Raw genomic sequence first — 20043 nt, 5'->3', positions numbered from 1 at the left:
CTTGTCACCCAGCAGAGTCAGAATCCCAGGAATTAGGACCTGGCCTCAGGTTTTGTGGGGTTTTTTTGAGGTTAGTCTTCAGACCAGACAAGGAGCTAGAGGGGGTGGCAGCCAGCAGGCAGGGAGGGAGATGGTTACACAAGGGGAAGAGGTGCTGGGCTGGGGTAGGGGCAAAGCCATAGACCCTCCAGAGCCAGGCGGGGTGTTCCTGGGGTGTTTAGGCAGCACCCAGGATCTGACTGGGTGGGGAGTGGTGGCTTACAGAACTAACTTGCTTTCTACTGTAATGGAGTTGGGTGTGACCAGCAGAGCAATGGAGACCCATGTAGGGCCTGAGGAGCTGGAGGGGAGAAGAATCTAGATGGAAAGGGGAATTTAGACCCCAGATACGTGGCTACAAGTGGGGGTCTCTGGCAGGATGGTCAGGGAGGGGAGGTGGGGATGGACAAAATGTTAGGAAATCTGATCCCGAGTTTCCTCTTCTGTGTGGGCCCCTGAATCCACAGCTGGGCACAGCTGAGTACAGGGGGACTCAGGGAGCCAGCAGCGGCAAGTAGGGCCCAGAAACCACCTGACCCCACACATTTCCAGGGGAGCTGTTCCCACAGTATGTATTCCACTTTATCCTAAACAGAAACACTGACACTTTAACAGTGCTTTACTCTGTAGCTTGTTAGCAGATATTTGAGTCCAACTTCTCTGATTTTCTTTCTTTATATAAAGAAAACTAAACCAGACATTTTTTCTTGTTTATTGCAAGCAGATTCAAGTCTCCTTAGATAATCTGCAGAAAAGTCCAATATAATTAATATTAACTCATACTTTATCTACAGAAATAAAAGTTAAAAACAGCATACAAAATAAACTTTACAGAAGTGTAAGATTTGGTTTAATTCACAATTTAATTTTTCAAAGCAGGTTAATGAACTATCATCAATTAAACATGACTGGAGGATGATTTATTACCTTAAATGCACCTACTATATTCAATAATTTAAAAATAAATTCCAGTATTTGTGATGATAATTATAGATACCATTCATATTAAATACATTTTTGAAGATTCTCATTTATTACATTACATAATCAATGGACATTTCAAACGGCGATGCAACACACATAATTTTAAGTCAGAGACAATATATGCATATTAAAATTCTGTATATTTTGATAAGGTAAAAAATAAAGCTATAGAAACTGATCTTTAGATTTTTTTCTGCAAAAGTAGAATCACTTTAATAATACTTCCAACACATATTCATTAAAGCTTTTTTATAGACAATATCAGAATGATTCTCATTCCCACTCACCTACCCTCTAGCTTAAAAAAAAAAAAAAGAATGCAATTGACAACAGATATTTTTTCCTATATTTAAAGTTACAAATGGGAAACTTCCAAAAAAATGTAGAATGCAAGAAACTGCATACTAAGCTGTTATATTGAGTTGTAAAATAAATAATATTAATTTTAAAATAAAGTTGAAGTGGTTGCATTAGGTATTACTAGTCAGTGCAAAACAGATGAACGTAGTGGTTTTTAAAAAAAGGCCAGAAGAAAACTTCCTTTAGTTTGCACTGAACATTTGATCGATGCCCAGCAATTTACAAATATTTATAACGGTATGTGAGAGACATTTTTGTAGTTAAAGCTACAAAATCTCACCAGGCAAAACTACAATCTATAAACCTGTTATTGCAGAAGCTGGTTGTTTTTGTTCTCCTTCCCTAGTTCACTGCCACCACCAAGTCTTATGGGACCATGCCCTTCCGGGTGTTACCTGGTCTGTGTTCACCCTATTGAATCAAATGCAGAGGAATGGGTTGATTTGGGTTCCAGTAGGAGATGCCAAAAGAAGGACGCCTTTTCTCTTAGCTGCCCTGGCAGACACGCTGCATCCAGTAAAGTCCAGATGCTACGTGTCCTAAGGACTGAGCTTTGAAGAAGTGTCAGTGGGGGAGGGAGAGCTGGACATCCTGAAAAGGAGGAGCTTAGGCTAGGGTATTGCCTGTAGCTTGGGTCATCCAGCCGCTCTGCTTCAGATCCTGGGGCTGCCCTGTTAAGCTCCAGCGTCCTGCCTGGACACTGGACATGGAGGTCCAAGGAGGCTTATCTTCCCAGAGACACCTCACAGGGTCCCCTTAGGAAGGAGGCAGGATACTTGGGGCCTAGGGAATGTATTACTTGTATGTGTGCATGCTAGTTGGCACACATGCACGTGTATGGCTGTGAGTGGACATGGAGCTGAAAGCAAGAGAATGCAACATGGTCAGGACCACTCATGCTTGCCTTATACATGACTTGCTGTTGGGATGGAGTACAGGTGAGGAACCAGATATTCAAACCAACATGGGAAATTATGAGTTAATAATTTATTAATGTGTAGTCATGAAAAAGGTTTTCAAAACTAAGAAAAATGCATAAAGTTGACATTACTTGCTTTAAAGTAAGATGAAGGCAAGTAAATACTAACTATTGTAAGGTGAAAAATCACACTAATACCTGAGTATCTGAATATCAGAGACATATCTGAAATGTCATTTCAGGGGGGTCCTTTTCTTCCTCCTTTTATTTTATTTTTTATCTCATGTCCCTTATCTATTTCAAGTGATCAGGCACAGTCCCTTCATTTTCCCAACAATTTTTTAAAAATCACTTTGGAGCATGTAAAGTTTTAGTGACTTTCATAATGAGACTTGAATTATCAGAGGTAAGTGGTAACTGTCAATATAGGTAGAAAGAAGATACTGAACCATCAAGCCAGAAGCTTCTGTTTTAAGGCTGAAGGATAAAAATTAAGAACAAAACAAAAAACAGATGAAATTGTAATGAACTGGGAAGAAGAAGCATAGCAAATTATCATACTCTAAATATGCCTATTAACTAATCACTGCCACCAGAAACACCAAAAAAACGAACAGGTGTAGAGAATAAAATCAAACCTGAAAATTCACATTCATCAGGTACTGAGACATTCAGCTAAAACTCTCAGCAGAATTTAAAGTGGCCAAAATTTCATCAACTTAAAAAAAAAAAAGTTTTAAAAACATACTTTAAAAATTAGGTATGGTATGTTAACAAATAAATGAATAAAAGAGATATAAACAGCTATGAAAATACTTTAGTGCAAAGGCAATTTTAAGTTTTCTAAAAAAATACATTACAAAGAATTTGTTAACTAAACATACAGAGAATCTGTCCCCCTACAGGTATTACATTTATACCCATATTAGGTTCTTAAAAACAGCTGTAAAAATGTACACACCATTGTTTGCAGGGCCTTTTGTGGAGCAGAAGGGCCAAGGGCTGCCACCACACACAGATCATGGGGACATGAGTGACAGGAGGACAGGATGGGTACTGCAGGGTATGACAAGGCGGACCCTCAGGATGGAAGTGGCGCCCTCCTCCTTCTCTGTCTTCCTCTAAGCCAAACATTCATTATCCTGGTCTTTGGTATGGCGTTTACACTTCACCTTATTTTATCCCAACTACTCTGTGTTCACCGTTCTTGCTGTTAATTCATCCCCTACTTCAACTCACTGTTTTAGCTGAAACATTACAGAATGAAATTGTGAAATTTGCACTTCTAAAAGTATCTAACATCAAGCATCTCTGAAGTAGATATTCATTGTTCACTTACCAAATTCCATAGCACGAAATCCGGCAGTGGACAAAGTACCTGCTTTTAGTTGAGCTTCGGGTGATGCTTTTCTCAAAAGGCATCAGTTTTAACATCTGAAGTTTGAATCTCAAACTGAAATGTCTTCATTACGGACCATTAAGGCTATGTCAAATAGGTTATTTCTAGAAATATAAATACCAGTACAGAAAAGGGACAGGAACTTTACAACATAGCAGCCTTCTCATGGTTTACCCACCCCAAAGAAAACACTGGACCGCACGCTAAGACAAGCAGAGATTTAACAGAAAACTCAGAGCAAGGTTTGGTCAGCGTTACGAGGATGGCAGCAGTCTAGGATGGCGATATTGCTTTTTGGAACAGGCCATCTCGCCATCAGACAAATGTTGGCCTGAAATAGATTTTGGAAGACGAACACCGCACCTAGAGGCCACCTCTTGATGAGGACGTTGAAAGGGTGTCTGACCATCACAGCCAGATATCAGTCTCGGACAAACCCATAAAATAAATATTTCCCAACAATAGTAAATAGATAAGCTTAATCCTTGGGAGTACGATGCAACTATCTCAAAAGTTGTACTGGGCAAGCTTAAATGGACAGTATTACCTATTCCTCCCATGTGAATACTCTTTTTTTTTCCCCCTCCACAGAGGCAGCTAGGAGACAGGAAAGGAGCAGACATTGAAACACTCAAAGATACCCCCAAAACATACAGGAGTAACACTTTCCTCAGAGAAACAAACTTTGAATCAGACACAACCCCTAAAATTCACTTCAGTATGTGGAGGGCTCTGAACAAAAGCAATAGCATGGTCTGCGACTCTAACGGGAAATGGATGCATGATTATTTGAGTGTCCGTGCCAAAAGCAGAAATACCAGAGGGCTCTGGAGAAAGGAAGTGCAGAGGCCAGACCCATCTGTCCCATGGTGAGGGCAAGTCACGTCTGTGCTTAAATGACGGTTGGTGGGTGTGACTTCCTCTCACTCGGAGCTAGACTGCCAATATCCAAGCAGATGTCCTCCTCAGGTGACGCATGTGGCGGAGATGATAACGGAGGGTCCAGACACAGACCCTGACCTGGGGCGAAAAGGGCCTCCATACATGGTCGGATGTACCAGGACCTGTGCATGTCCTTGTTTTTAGTAGCCCAACAAAATGCACAAAGCTACCAGGCCTGCAAGAAACGACAAAGCAGTGCTCGATCCAACTGCCAGCCTACATGCTCCAGACAGATGCTGTTGCCCCTTCCTCCTCCTTTTGGGGGCAGAAGAAAAGCACACACGTGCACAACACACACACTTGAGGTGCGGTTCTTAAAGGCTTAAACTGGTGATTTGTTCGCCAGCTGTCTCCCCACAGGGCCCATGGGAGCAGGGTCTCCAGCTGGGATGACAATGGTTGTCTGAGACACCGGCGATGGGAGGGAGGACCAAGCACTCCTTGCTCTCTGGGCACGGTACTGTCACCTGTTTGGAGCAGGGGCCTGGGTGCGCGGCCGAGAGGCTGGGGCTGTGCAGAGAGGCAAGATAGCTGACTTCTGAGAGGTGGTACTGACTCTGTGTGCACGTGCTCTGTTGGAGAACAGAAAAGAGAGTCAGTCCCAGGACCCTCCACGAGAATGCCATTAACACTGATCTAATGCAACCACTGCCATCACTGCTTTGGTCATGGACGCCCATTGCAGGACACCGGCCGGAAGGTATCCATCTCATCTGAACTGTGACACAGAGGCAGCATGTCAACCATGCTCGGGCTACGAACATCTCCCTTTGTTAGTTCCATCGTCAGGTAAAGACAATGTTCATAAATATGCAACGGTCCCAGAGATTACGTCAGTTTGATTCCTTTAATGTTGGAGTGCTAAACCACCCCCCAGACACCAGGGTCCACGTTGCACTGACGGGCTCACTGTCTCCAGCCTACACGTTTCTCTATTCACACAAACGTGGTCGGTGTGGTGTTTTATTAACAGCCCAAGGAGACCGGTGACATGGCCTTGACATTGTTCAATTTAACAGGCAGGGAGGGAATAAACTGTACAGGAGAAATCTATTTTAAAGGCATAACCATTCCAAGCATGCCTACTTTTGGGTAGAAAAGATGGACGTGCTTGTCAAACCTGAGAAACCTAGCTCAGAAGGCTTTGTGAACGTGGTTGCATTTGCTCTCCTTGTTTTTCAGGCCCAGACACAGCTCTATGTTTCAGCGGGTAGACAACAGTACATCCATACCAGACATCTGCCTGGGCCAATCGATGTTCAAAGCAAATCACACAATATTCCTTTTTTTTTAATTTCCAAATGTGGGCTTTCCTGATAGACCTTTTAGGTGAAACTTTTTCCACCACCAAGGACGAGGAATGAGATTTGTTCTGGCACAATAAGCACCGAACACACCAGGCGAGGATTGCCACATAAGTGCACGTGGAACCACGTTCATCACGGCATGTGTACATGTAGGGGATGTGCACACATCCACACGTGTGTGTGTGCATAATACTCAACCATATGCAGTCCAACCACTTTCAAGCAGGTCACTTACCTGGGATAGTAATACACATGTGTTTGCAAAAAGTGTTTCTTTAGTTTAAAAAAAAATGAATCTTTGTTATCGAAAATGGCACAGCACAGCAAAACTTTGGAGGAAAAAACAGACAGTTTGAAAGGATCACAGCACACCCAGGAAGCCTGCCAGGCGGCATGGTGGACGCTGTTACCTATCCTTGGGCTAATCACGCCTCGGCCCCGGCAAGACGTCCTTCAGAAGTGGCCTGTCCGTGCTCGGCGCGGCATCGACCGCTGTTTTGAGATTCGAGCTCTTCTGCAAGGCGAGGAAAAACACTGAGATGGCTGCCACATGGGGAACCGAGAGAGTTCTCCAGCTGGCCGAGGGCAAAATCCAGCCACGCAGCTGGGATGTAGGAGCCAGCGCCCACAAGGGCCGCTCACCAGGCCCCTCAGAATGAATAGGGCACGTTGGATTGATGTGGAATCTGTGCAAAGCTCAGGGCAGCAGATTGGGCACAGGGCTCTCAGTGTGGGCACCTCCCAGGGGCTCTGCTGCCGGAAAGAGATGGTCTGCCTAACAGTGTCCTCCATGTGAAAAAGAGCCAGTGCAGAGAAGATGGGCCGGGCGGGAGAGCAGGGCCTCCGCTGGAAGGGCCTCCTGACACTTGCTCCCCACACAGCCAAGGCCAGTCTCTGTCAAGAGCACAGGAAGCGCTTCTAGAACCCTGAAGCTAAAAATCCTGCTGCTCATCTGCTCGAGTGCCACTGACGAGACAGCTGTGCTGCCATCCCCTCAGACAGCTGTGCTGCCATCCCCTCAAGGTTCCCTGAGGCGGCGACAGTGTGCCTGCCGACCTCCTCCTGCTGTCTCTCTCTGTCCTGCTGCCCGTCCCTTTCCTTGTGTTTCTCCCTCTCCCTCGGCCCCGTCCCTGTTCCTCTGTCCCCATCTCTGTCCTTCAGTCCTGTCTCGAGTCAAACAGAAAAGTCCTGCCCAAGACCAGGATCCTGATGGCTGTAGGTCAGCGGTGCTGGGCGTCTGAACACTGAAATTTTCTAGTCAAACCATATTAGTTTCTCAGTAAAAGGAAGAAGGGATTTTAAAAAGGTAAAGAACCACAAGGTCTGAATTGCAGAATGTCTTCTGCAGAGCAGAAGGAGAGCTAAACAAGAGGTGGAGTTGCTGCCCTTTGCAAGGATGGGATTATATGTAATTCAATTATATGTAAAAATTAACATAGGGATATATATATATGGTGCCTGTGATGTTTTACTTTTCAATAGAACAGATTAAAAGGAAAAAAAAAACCCATCCATTTCATGTACAATATATTCCACATAAGGACTAGTTAACTGTTTATTCCTCCAAAGTTTCGCAGGAGTCCAGTAGTTTTATAGCAACACAAGCATTCACCTTGTGCATGCCAGGGGCATGCTGGCTGCAGGGACTTTGTGTGAAGGTATGGGTGTGGGGATACCTGTGGGTCACACCCCATGTGGCCATAGAACGCTCAGTGACAACCTTCTCCAAGCAGCTAGAGCCTGACTTCTGTAAAGGTACAGAAGCAAATTGACTCTTAATAAACTGCATCGATCATTAGAGTATTTATTTTTAGCCCAGAGCTGGCATGATGGAATGACTTTCATAAGCACCTCCTGTGACTTATTAAAATGTTCCTAATAATTCCATCCTAAATGTTTTCAAGTATGTAAACAGTGACATGAAGTTATGTAACTTATTCTAACAAGTTCTCATGACACCAGATTAGAAAAGTTTTGATTGCCAATAATTACTTGAACTGAAAAAAATATACTAGCCTGTTAGTTAAAAAATAGTATTCAAAATGTATAGAGGATGAGCTATTATTTAAAAAAAAAGAAAAGCTTTTTTTTCTTGCTTCAGGCATTTTCCTATTAAACAAGCTGCATTGGTAAAATAGTAATACCAAATGTGTTTTCAAAGTATCATTAATTTGGGGGCACACATAAATGCAGTATTTAGGTACATGAACATATCACTGGAAAACAGATAGAAAACATTCCCTAGACAATGCTTTGTCCCTGAAATCTTGGCTCTGGATGAAAAGGCTTTAATCTCAGGCAGCTGCCACAGAGAAAGAAATGCTGTGCAAATAGCCCTATATGGCTGAGAAAAAGGCCACTACAGCCAATTAAAGCAAAGTAGAAGGCTTTTGGTAAAAACAGTCAGGTTAAAGAAAAAAAAAATTAAGAGAATTTGGTAAAACATTTGACCCCAAATACATCTCTCCTGGCTTTGTCCACAGTCCAAGTGGCTCTCCTAAGTCTCGCCTTTTCTGCAGTGCTCTGAAGGGCCCTGTGCACACTTCACCTTGGAGGCCTCAGTTTCCCTGTCTGCAGAATGGATTTATAGAGGTGAGTGTGAGTGAGGAGGTCTTGCTACTCCTCCTCTATGGGCTGTGGAGAGAAGGACGGCACTGAGGTAACATTGCTCACTCAGGGGCTCGTGTGACTTAGGAAGGGCCACACCTACACCTTCGTGCGTAGGGGCCATGAATTTTAAAGGCAGCATAGCCTGACCCTCTGAGCAGGGCCTGAGTGAGGACGCAGCCGCCTCCTTGAAGGTGGGATCTGTTACTTCCAATGGACGCTGAGAGAGAAACACTGGTTAGTGGCATTGATAGAAAACACAACCCACGTGCCTTTTCCACCTCTCCAGGTACAAGTTATCCCTGGATTTCCTGGTGTGGTGCTGGTTATAACAAACACACGAGACATAAACCCCCAGAGTGTGTTGCGTTCAATAGCTCTTGATATTAAAAGTCAGCCCTCTGTTGTCCTGTGACTATAATCCCAAACATGCAAAAAGACAGAAAAGCATCACCTTGTTTCTTCAGAAACTCAGACTGCTGGAAGTCTGAGAAAGCATAAAGATGGTGGACTGCTCAACAGAAAGGCACTGGTTCTTAGTCTGCCAGTCCCAGAAGGTTCAGGAGGGACCATGCACATCATTAGACAAGGTGGTAGTGGTTATTTTGGCAAAGAGGTCGAAGATGGGAGGGAACGAGGAAAGGAAAAGAGAAACAAGAGGAGACTGTGAGTCTGGTTAAATGCCAACAACATCTTCCGCACAGGTTGAGCCCACACAATGCCAGCACATTCCTAACAGGCTTAGCGTTCCCGCCCCCACCCCCACTCCCTGTCCAGGGACTCTCACCTGGAGGGCAGTGCGCCCCTCCCATTCCTGCTGTATTTCTCCTCCTTGCCACCAAAGGGAAAGGCTAAAGCCCTGCAAACATCCCTGTCCCATACCACTTGTTTAGGGTGATAACTTGAAACAATTCGCCGTGAAGTTGGACATGTGCACTCTTGCTAATCTCCTCCTGAGTTTGTGGCAGCACTGACTTCACACACACGGCAGGTGCATAACGGAGGGAATCACTGGGAGCTGGTGGCACTGGCTTCCACATTTTAAATCAGTCCTAGAGTTCTAAGAAAGCTCACAACTGGATCCCACTCAACTGCTGAGATTGCTGGAGGTGGGCAAACGCAGTACTCGTTCCCTTTCCACTCAAACTCCAGTGGAGGGCCACCTGTCTTTCGTCCCTAACGCAGACCAACAGAACTTGGAGATGGAGACCTTTGGGGCCATCTGAGCTTTCCAGAGTGCCTCATCACTGCTCCCAGAATGTGACTCATCCTCTTCTGCCTTACACCCTCCCCACGACCTTCACCTGCACAACCACCTGTGCTCTAGGAGGAAGATATGCAACCTGCAGGAACAGCCCCTGCTATGGTTTCTGCCCCCATACCAGGATCCTTCATTCTCTTTACTGAGATTCTGTACCTTCATGGGCAAATCACAAGGGTGAGGAGACAGGGGATATGCCCTCCCTGAGATTGCAGGGGTGAGGGGATGGAGGACATGCTCTCCCTGACATTGCAGGGGTGAGGGGATGGGGATGTGCCCTCCCTGACATTGCAGGGGTGAGGGGATGGGGATGTGCCCTCCCTGAGATTGCAGGGGTGAGGGGAGGGAGGATACACTCTCCCTGACATTGCAGGGGTGAGGGGATAGGGATGTGCTCTCCCTGACATTGCAGGGATAAGGGGATGGGGATGGGCCCTCCCGGAGATTGCAGGGGTGAGGGGAGGGAGGATACACTCTCCCTGACATTGCAGGGGTGAGGGGATAGGGATGTGTCCTCCCTGAGATTGCAGGGGTGAGGGGATGGAGGACATGCTCTCCCCGACATTGCAGGGGTGAGGGGATGGGGATGTGTCCTCCCTGAGATTGCAGGGGTGAGGGGATGGAGGACCTGCTCTCCCTGACATTGCAGGGGTGAGGGGATAGGGATGTGCCCTCCCTGACATTGCAGGGGTGAGGGGATGGGGATATGCCCTCCCTGAGATTGCAGGGGTGAGGGGATGGAGGACATGCTCTCCCTGACATTGCAGGGGTGAGGGGATAGGGATGTGCCCTCCCTGACATTGCAGGGGTGAGGGGATGGGGGACATGTACTCCCTGAGAACTCTGAGAAGGGCGAGAGTGGTTTCCAGAAGTTCCAAGTAACACCTTTGGGCATTTTGTATATCTCACTTACCTGAATCCAGAATTCAGCTTATCGGCCTCAATTTGGGAATGTGGAAAATAAGTAGCCCTACTAATGACCAGAATTTCCCAATATAAATGGTAAAGTTTTGAGCCAAATTCAACATCCTTAAAAATAATGCAATTTTACCATCAAAGTAATGATTTAAAAAATACTTTTTAGATTTACACAAAAATAATTTGTCTTTTGTATTGGCTTAATCTTTCTCAATCTTTTTCTTATTTCAACTGTCTAGCTGTTTTGGTCTTAACATTGGTCATCTTGAATTTGACCTAAGTTAATGTTTAAAATCATATATCGTGAAATCCATTTGTATTACTTGGACTGATGACATTTCCAACTCAAACCTTTTATGCTGGCCTTTATAATGATTAGTTCCCACTCGGGGCCTGGGGAGCTGCAGCGCCCCACGCTCTGGCGGGGAGCAGCTGGGTACCTGGACTCTCTCTGTGGCGCTGGGCCACAGCTGCTTGCACAGGACCTTCTTGAGAACATCAGGAAGGAGACTGACAGTGATGAGCAGGATGATGGCCAGCCAGGCAGGGCCACTGGACAACATCTGTATGAACACATAGTACATCCTTTGATAACTGAGGAATGGCCTGGAGCATTGAGGGAAGAAAAAAAAACAACACGATGGCAGGTCAGAGGTCATCAGGAGAAACACTGAAATCTACTGTTTTCTCTGTGAGCATGAAGGGCCCATTTATTCTGGCAGTTTTGAGTTTTGGCACCGATAATCACTGGACAAGCCATTTAGCCCGCCTTGAATTATTCATATAAACAATGGGATGTAGAGCTTCCCCTATAATACTGGGGTGTTATGAATGGGAAAAGCAGGGAGGAATTCTATGAAGTCATCCCAAAGGGAAAATAAGTCCGTGAAGTTCAGTTTCAGAATAACAAAAAAGATTTAAAAAGATTAAAATAGGTGATTTTTAAAAATCTCAGAATCACAATGGCTATTAACATGAAGATATACAAGTGTTCTGATCAGCAGAAGTAGTTAACTACCTAAAGCTTATGCCATAAAACATTTTAAAATTTTTTTATAAAAATACAGAGCATGAAATGACTTCCCTACCAGACAAATCTAGAAATGAGAGACAATATCTAGATTGGGCTCCATGAAAGAAGTTGAAAAGGATGCAGCAAGTCATACGATGCTGAACTTGAGTCATACAGTTTCACAATTCCTAAACCCTATGGCCCAGGAGGTAGTCAGAAGAGTTTTCATGATGAAACCTTCCTCTTACACAGCCACAGCTTCAGAAAGTTCACTAGAACTTCAGGGATTTTTAGCTTGGGGCAGGGTTGTTGGAAACCCACCAACCCTTAGGTAGTTTTCCTGTATTTCCCCGTCTCAAAGAACATGTAATGCATGGCATTGGTCACTAGGGGGTAGTAATGGAACAAGAGCTTGAGTCATATCAGCTACTGCCCACACGGGCACAAGTGATTAGAGAGGTTTCTCCTTCGTTTTCAGAGGCTGCCTATGTTTCCCAGAAGCTGTACTCAATATTGGAGACACAAAACGGAGAGAACATTGTGTCTGGCCTCATGTCTGGCCAGGCCTAGGGCGAAGACAGCACACCCCGTTGAAGGGGGCACCACCTCCCAGGTCATGGTCCTTTGGTACCATGGAGAATGAACGAATGCTTAAGGGATGAGGTGCACCTGCCCCGCCTGAAAGGCAGTTTGAGGGAAGCATTCAAGAGAGCAATGAACCACCACGTTTTGAAGAATGAAGAAGAGCTCAAGAGGTAGGCTAGCTGGAGAGGGCATTCGTGGCAGAGAAAACAATGGGCAAAGGCATGCTTGTGATAGTAACAGAATAGATGTGAAATGCAGCCACTTCTTGCCCTCATCAGGACTGAGCAAACCAACATCATTTCTTGACTGCTTTATTGCAATAGTCTCTAAACTGGCTGTCCTGTTTGCTTTCTACTCAAAAGTTCATTTTCAACACAGCACCCACAGTGATCTTTCTAAAAGAGCAATCAGACTCTGCCATTCCTGTTTAAAATCCTTGACAGTGTCCCTCTGCTGTCAGGTTGGAGTTGAGGTCCTACATGGCCTATAGGCCCAGTGAAGCTGGCCCCTACTTACTTCTCCAGTTAGACATAGGACACACTCTCCAGTCCTTCCACCTGCCAGGGCCCTGCCTCAGGGCTTTGCACGTGCAGCCTGCCTCAGCTCAAGGCCAGCTCCACTGGCCTCTGTGTCCATTTTAACATTTATAGTGTGTAGAGAACGTGATTGTGGGGAAGACTGAATGAGACATGCCGTCAAATACTTAGCCCCTGCCTCATCCTTGAAAGCATTTAATATAATGAGTGTGGCCTATGATGATGATGATGGTGCTTTTCTCCCAGGTTTTAGTTTAAGTAATAACTTTGTTGAGAAGGCTTCTCTGGACTTTGATCTGAAATAGGTCCCTTGCTTTATAGCATCTGGTCTGTTTCTCACTTGTCACAAGCCTGATTAGTTGTTACCCAGCATGTCTCCCCCAGTGAGTTGTGGGGTTAAAGGGACCACATCTGTCTTATCCCCCTCTTAGTACCACAGGCCCTGGCACAATGCCTTGCGCACAGCAGGCATTAACAAATACATCCAGGAAAGAGGCTGTACAAAAAATGTGTGTTTTGAAGCCTTGATGGAAGATACAGAAGGTAATAATGATTACATAATAGGATCAAATTCATACCAGATAATTCCTCCCCAGAGGAGGGAAAACACGATGTAAAAGAGCAGTGACCCCCAGATAACAAAATGGTTGATCCAAGTCCAGTAGTGTGTGTCTAACGCCAGCTAAAAGGAAGAAAAAGCTGGTTAGTAGTGGTATTACCTTGGCATATCAGTATGAGCCATGCCAACTAGGAAAGAAAGCCAGAAAATAACGAAACAAACAAACAAACTACGATCGCCTTAATTTTAGCCAAAATGCCCAAGTGAAACTGCTTTGGAAAAACAAAACTTTATTCTTCCAATGGAGACAAAGAATATGCGATGTCATGGTCCTTGGAATCACAACATTCCTAGTAACTCTCACCCGGATCCTGGGGAAATGCACCCTGGAAGTGTTTCTCCAGCAGGGAGGACTCGGGGGCAAGAGCTTAAGGTGTTGGCTATATTTTATGAAGGAAAGCACTTTTGGATTTCTTTTGTATCTTCTTTTTAAGACTCAGGTCGATAGGTTTGGGGATTTTCATAATGATATCTCATATAAAATATGACTTTAAAAAGCGCTGAATATTCCACAATACATTAATTTGTTTCAGTTAAAGTATATTTTGATTACACTAAGAGAGGGCTGCTCTTGCCAAATAAAAGAATTCTAATCTGAATTCTCTTGTAAAGAAAAGGCTCATTCCTTCATCTACCTTCTGTGTAATTCTGGAAGTTCCCATATTGGGTTGCCAGGGGTGCTGAGTCTGTGTTTGACCCCTTTAAATGGTGACCTGAGTGGGCCCAGGAGCTCACCCGGGCTGGGTGCAAGTGTGGATTTGGAATTTGGTATGGATTTGTAATTCAGGGGTGGGGAGACATACACACGCAGGGGATAACTGTCGCTAAACGAAGAAACATCAAGGTGAGAGAATTTACCTTTAGTGTGACTGTGAATACCATCACAGTGAACACCAGTGTCCCGAAGGTCCAGTTTCCAAATATCTGTGGGGACAGAGTCCAAGCAGTCCGTTAGTACATATTTTTCCCCTTTCGCACTCAAATCAAGAGGGTTAAAGAATATATCTCATTGTTCTTGCATGCCAATACTTCAAACCCCAAAGATACAGGGACTTTGTCTTGTTACTACAAAGTGAAAGGAGGTGGCAGTAAACACTCTGGGGCCCTCAAGGTCCCCTGGCTTCCTGGCACCACCCCCCAGGGCCAGGACAGTGACTCCATGGTGGGAACAGAGCCCTTCCTACAGTGACCATCCTGTCACCCTTGATATTGGTCCCCTCGGTACTCTCAACAAAGAGCGGTCCTAATGTCACAAACTGAGAGCAAGAAAAATACCGAAAAGCTGGTATTATAATACTCATGATGCTAGCTCTGTTCTATTTCACGTTTCATGGAGAAGAGACATTCACCCGATTACCTAGCCCTACGCCTTCTGTACATTCAAGAAGAAACTCAGTAGAGTTTGTGTCTGTTCTCTTTTGGACTCAACTCAAACACCCGCCTGCCCTGGAAGGAAAGCAACTGCAGAACATTTTGCTAGTAAGCAATGAGAGAAAACAACCGCATCATGTATGGGCACGTCAAGGATGGGGCTTTCCTAGGGAAAATCATAGGAAAGGGAGAAATGAAGACAGATAAGACAGAGCTACACGAAGGCTCCCCACAGCCAATCTGATGGCCAGAACCACAGACATGGCTACAGTCCCAGAAGAGGGGGCAGGGAGCAGGGTTTCAGGGCGCCCCCTGGGGACTCTGGCAGGATGCAGGAAATGGCCATGTGGTGAAAGTACACAAGAGTCAAATCATGAAAACGTCACATTTCTCAACTACGGACAAAGACACAAACAAAATAAAACACCTACTACTTGAGACTTCTTTCTCTTAGGGGAAAAAATCAGTTCTGTCTATAGATTTTATTCTATAAGATTCTTCAAGATTTCTACAATAAGAATTGATCTACTTCTGGGGCTTCAGATTCTGTGAACCATGCCTCTCAGAAAACGTTCCTTGTACTTCTTTAAAATAAAATAAAGCTTTATTTCACAAAGAATTAAAGAGACGGAATACAAATGGCTTCCTTTATAGTTAATTTTCCACCAGAGGAATACGCACAACTACATATAACTCAATTCCAGTGACTGTGTAGGCAGCCCATCTTATGACATGTTTAGTGAGGGAAGAACGACTACAGAATTCTAGAAGAAAAACTAAAGTTTTAGGACTTTGTAATAAAGACACACTTCTTAAGGACCCCAATCAACGTCTCTTTTTCACTTTTTACTTCATCACCATGATCAAAATCGGGTTTTCATCACTCAGATTCACATATACCAGTGACTCTCAAGTGTGGGGGTGCGGTGGGGGGAGGGTGTGTGGTGTGATTCTGTCCCTTGGAGACACTTGCAATGTCTGGAGACATTTTTGGTTGGCACAACAGGGGGAGGGGTGCTATTGGCATCTAGCAGGCAAAGGCCAGGGGTCTGCTAACTGCACAGGGCAGAATCACAACCAGGAACTCTGCCCCCCCAAAGGCCATAGTGATCAGGTTGGGAAACCCCCACAGAAAGTGTTCTCTCATCAGTGCTTAACTCTGGGGCAGGAAAATTCTATAACTCTGAGTTCCGTTGCAGTTTGGCAGGAGCCTACAAAAATGCTTGGCCAGTAATATGCTGGAGAACCAAGTGGCTGTTTTGTTTCACAGGAAGCTGATGAGCAGCTCTGAATCCCATGTGGGCACAGGCAGAGGGAGCTGGCAGCAAGGCCCTCCCTGCCCTGCTCTCCACTTCCTCACACCCCAGGCCTGCCAGTCTGCCACCCTTGCTTGGAAGGAAACATAGAAATCTTTTTTAAAAATGTTAGGCAAAGCAAATGTGGGAATGGAGCATGCCTAGCAGAGTGGTAGGATATTACCTACAGCATCACAAATCAGAGACAAACTTTCAATCGCTCCAGTAGCTTCTTTATTTTTCTCTCTCCCTGAGGGCAGGGGGTGCTTCCCTAGGGCACTGCTGAGCTTCTTCAGATTTGGTAGATTATGGTAGACCTGGGATCACAAATCTGGCCTCCTAGTTCCTAGTCCAGTAAACCGCATGGGCCTCAGCTATAATTTTTACAAGTGAATAGTAACAAAGCAGTTGAACCCAGAACTGAGAATTTTGGTTAGAACCCTGGGCAACGCTCACTATCTGCTCTATTGTCACTTATGCCCTCCAGCAAGGTATTTCTGGCTCATGAAGATGGACAAACATGGTAACATTTCAGTAAGCTCCTCTTAATCTCCTCATTTGTTTTTAGGGAGTCCTCAGGCTAATTGCTAATAGTCAAGTTGTTATTAAAATCGTTTGCCATTATTTCTATGGATTTTCGCGGTGGGAGGTGGGATAATTCATTGGGACACTAATCCCCTTTCTCAAAGGGTTGTCCAGAGGGACAATCTTTTTTCCAAGTGACATCTGTTCCCCCCCCACCCCCCATGAAGCTCTGTGTCTCATTTCCTAACCTAACAGTGTATTTCCAATGGGAATTCCATTAACTTGATAGCCTCATTCAGATGATAATGGGAATTAGTAGAATGTCTCTGGGACCTGCAACTCCACCAGATCTAAGCAAGTTTAACCCCCTCGCCTCACATTTCTTTCTCTCTCTTCCGAGGATGGATATTTTGCAATAAATTTTCCTGCTCATAAAAGCACTACAATTCAGGACAACTTAATTTTTATGTGTAAAAATATTCCATGACAAACATGACTTGTGTTTTCTCAAAATTATGGCCATAATAAACACCTACCACCTTCCCTTCATACTGTTTCCATACTTCTCCCGAGTTTGCTGGAATAATTTGTTCTTGCCACAGTTGTGAGTACTCATAGCTCCGCTATCTCGATGCTTACTTGACGTCTATTATAACATGCTCTAAACTTGCAAGTGTTCATTTAGGAATATCCTGCTGTTCAACAATAATAATTACTGTCTTAGTATTCTCATTTGAGGAATAATTATGGCTCATGATATGTGTGCAGAAAATGTCCCAGAAGTGAATTTCTCTTTTTCAAAAGTTATCAGTGATTCTATTGTTCCCTCAATACTGTGTTTGATCTACAAACGTTCCTCTAGAATGATTTAAGTCTTTAAAACAAGTGGTCCTCACATACTGCCGATCAATAATAGAACAATGCATCTAAACTATACTACCAAGAAGATGCATTCTTACTTGTAAGGAATACCATCAGAAAGTGATAAATATTATAATCTCGAAATTGCCCTGCTACCTTAGCACCAAGGGCATCGCTCACCTGAGACTGCCTCTTATTTATTTGCTTTTTGTAGGTTTATTTGAATTACTCCAGAACCAGCCCATGATACCATTTTTAGTTTTGTAGGTGATCTAACACTCTTACCTCCCACCCCCAAACAAATAAGAATTTAAGAATCAACAACCCAGAATGAGACAGGCTCCTTCTGGAGATGCTGAGGCACAGTGGGAGGTCTAGAGCTTGAACACCAGACATTGCTATGGAGTGGCCTTGGGTCATTCCAACCTCCTGCAGTTCCTGTCCACCTACACACAGGATGAAAGTATCCACACTGGGTCCTTCACAGACCTGTCACACTGGGTCCTTCACAGACCTGTAATTAGGGGTGCTATGAGTATTATTCATCTTGTTCTTACAACTCTAAGTTGTTAGGTTATTTAACTCCTAAAGAGCGTTAGTGAGTTGGAGTAAATTTTACCTCTCAAATGCATAACTATAGACAACACCTCACATTAAATACCTTATTTGGCACCAACTACCCCGTGTGCTGGTTCATAATGTGTCTCAGAAGCTTTTCCTATGACAAGATATACATGATATGTGTTGAATCTTTGCCGTGACAGGCTAGCAAGCAGAATGAGGGCTCTCAAAGCTCTTGGCCATGAGACACAAGGTATTCATTGGGCTTTTCTTAGCTGGAATGGTGCAGGCCAACTTGTATTTTTTCTATCTTGGTTCCTCTTTCTGTCACTGTTTCAAATTCTAATGAACAGTTTTGTCCAATAACAGATGAGCAAAGGCATGCAAGTAGTAATTGTGGAGGACATAAAAGTGTCTCAAAAAAGTATCATCCTAGAAGTTAGCATTTAGGGTGTGTGGGGTTTCAGGGCACCCTTAAGGAAATAGGAGATAAACAAGGGATTGATGGAAATCCTTGGATCACGTGAAGGACTTCAAACCGCCACTGCTGGATGGAAGTTTGGTTGGAGATGCATCAGGGCTGCAGGAATTTGAGCAGGAGGAGGAGATACTGCCCTCATCGCATTGAGAAGGCCTCACTACAGGTCTGCACCCCAAGACCACACTGCACCAATCAACCAGCACTCCCATTTCCAGGGTGCACGGGTCAAGCATGCCTTTTTATGTATGTCCTTTTCCCCATTTACACAGTCTTCTAATGATACTTCTTGAGAAACACCTGTCATTTTACTGTGTAATACTGAGATTAAAACAAGAATTAGCAAGGAATAAAACACTCTAAATTTTACAAACATCCTGGGTTTGAGTGATAATTACCTGACCTTGTACACATTCTTTAATCTGTCTGAACCAGTTTCCTTAATTTTAACACCATGAAAATGTTCAACTGAAAGGACGATTGTAATGAGAGAGGATAAGATTTGTGAACGTAAACTGCAAGTAAAGTGCTAGATGAATGGCACTGGTTTTGGTATTGTCATACTACCATCATCCTGGAATATCAGTCCTCAGGACACAAAATTTTAGTTCTTTTTAAGATACATGCAGGATGCTTACTCAAAGCATAACCTGTAAGGAAATCTTATGAAAGAAACACAAGAGTGATAAGATAGCGCTCTTTATGCGCTATCCAGCTATTATTCAATTCAAATAAACGAAGACGAAGAATAAACTCTGGAATAATGTACAGCTCGTGGAAGAGTGAAATAAGATTAAAAAATTATCCAGATCAATTTAGTGAAAATTGGTTTAAATGATAATGAAAGCCAACAGTACCTTTTAGTAATGAGAAGTAAGAAACAAATAAATGGGTAAGCAAATGGCACGAGACCTATAGCAAGACTTTCCTGTTTCAGTCCAACAGTTTGAAGGGATAAACAGTATAGGAAAACAAAACAGGGAAAAGAGAGGTGTTCTGTCGAACAGGAAATGAAATAAACTTCTGTTCATAAGTTACCCTTTTGCGTCAACGGTAGTGTTTATTTGTATGGCCAAGGTTAAATACTGTGACATTGAGGTAGGGAACAATTAGGAAGCGTACCCCATGTCTTTCACAATTCTCTCAGGTAGCACAGGTTTGCCACATTCAAAGCAATGTTCCCAGCAGGCCACACATGCCTGTGTATGTTGCCTCACATTTAAGGTAAAGGGAAGTTCAAACAAGCCAATTTAGAAAACATCAGTGATTCAATTGGCAATCCTGACATGGAAATTCAGAGAGAAAACACCAAGTACAAATGATCAAATGTACACAGACTTCTCTAATACAACTTTAGTTCTACAGGAGGGAAAAGGCAGCAGCAGCTAAGAGTATTTCTACTGACAAAGCACACAGAAGAAGTCACATTTGAAAATATTTTCGAGAAATATTTTATCTAGAATG

At 44.1% G+C, this 20043-nt stretch overlaps 1 protein-coding gene across 3 annotated transcripts in view; it reads right to left on the bottom strand.

The window, feature by feature from the left end:
- Nucleotides 1-737: 737 nt before the first annotated feature.
- ATP11A (ATPase phospholipid transporting 11A) overlaps nt 738-20043 on the bottom strand; it is a 132377-nt gene continuing 113071 nt past the window's right edge. Inside the window, exons 26-30 of one of the 3 annotated variants that reach the window (XM_019746568.2) lie at nt 14347-14412; nt 13448-13551; nt 11177-11342; nt 6361-6464; nt 2565-5215 (exon numbers count right to left, since the gene is read on the bottom strand). In XM_019746568.2, coding sequence (XP_019602127.2) covers nt 6372-6464; nt 11177-11342; nt 13448-13551; nt 14347-14412 — 429 coding nt within the window. In that variant the 3' untranslated portion in view covers nt 2565-5215; nt 6361-6371. Of the gene's footprint in view, nt 5216-6360; nt 6465-9011; nt 9099-11176; nt 11343-13447; nt 13552-14346; nt 14413-20043 lie in introns of all 3 variants that reach the window. The other 2 variants (XM_019746569.2, XM_019746565.2) reach the window with 2 other exon arrangements.

This window comes from Rhinolophus sinicus, linkage group LG04 (assembly GCF_036562045.2).
Source record: "Rhinolophus sinicus isolate RSC01 linkage group LG04, ASM3656204v1, whole genome shotgun sequence".
NCBI lineage: Eukaryota > Metazoa > Chordata > Mammalia > Chiroptera > Rhinolophidae > Rhinolophus > Rhinolophus sinicus.
Note: the sequence above shows the minus strand (reverse complement) of the source record. Positions and strands in the feature narration are given on the sequence as shown.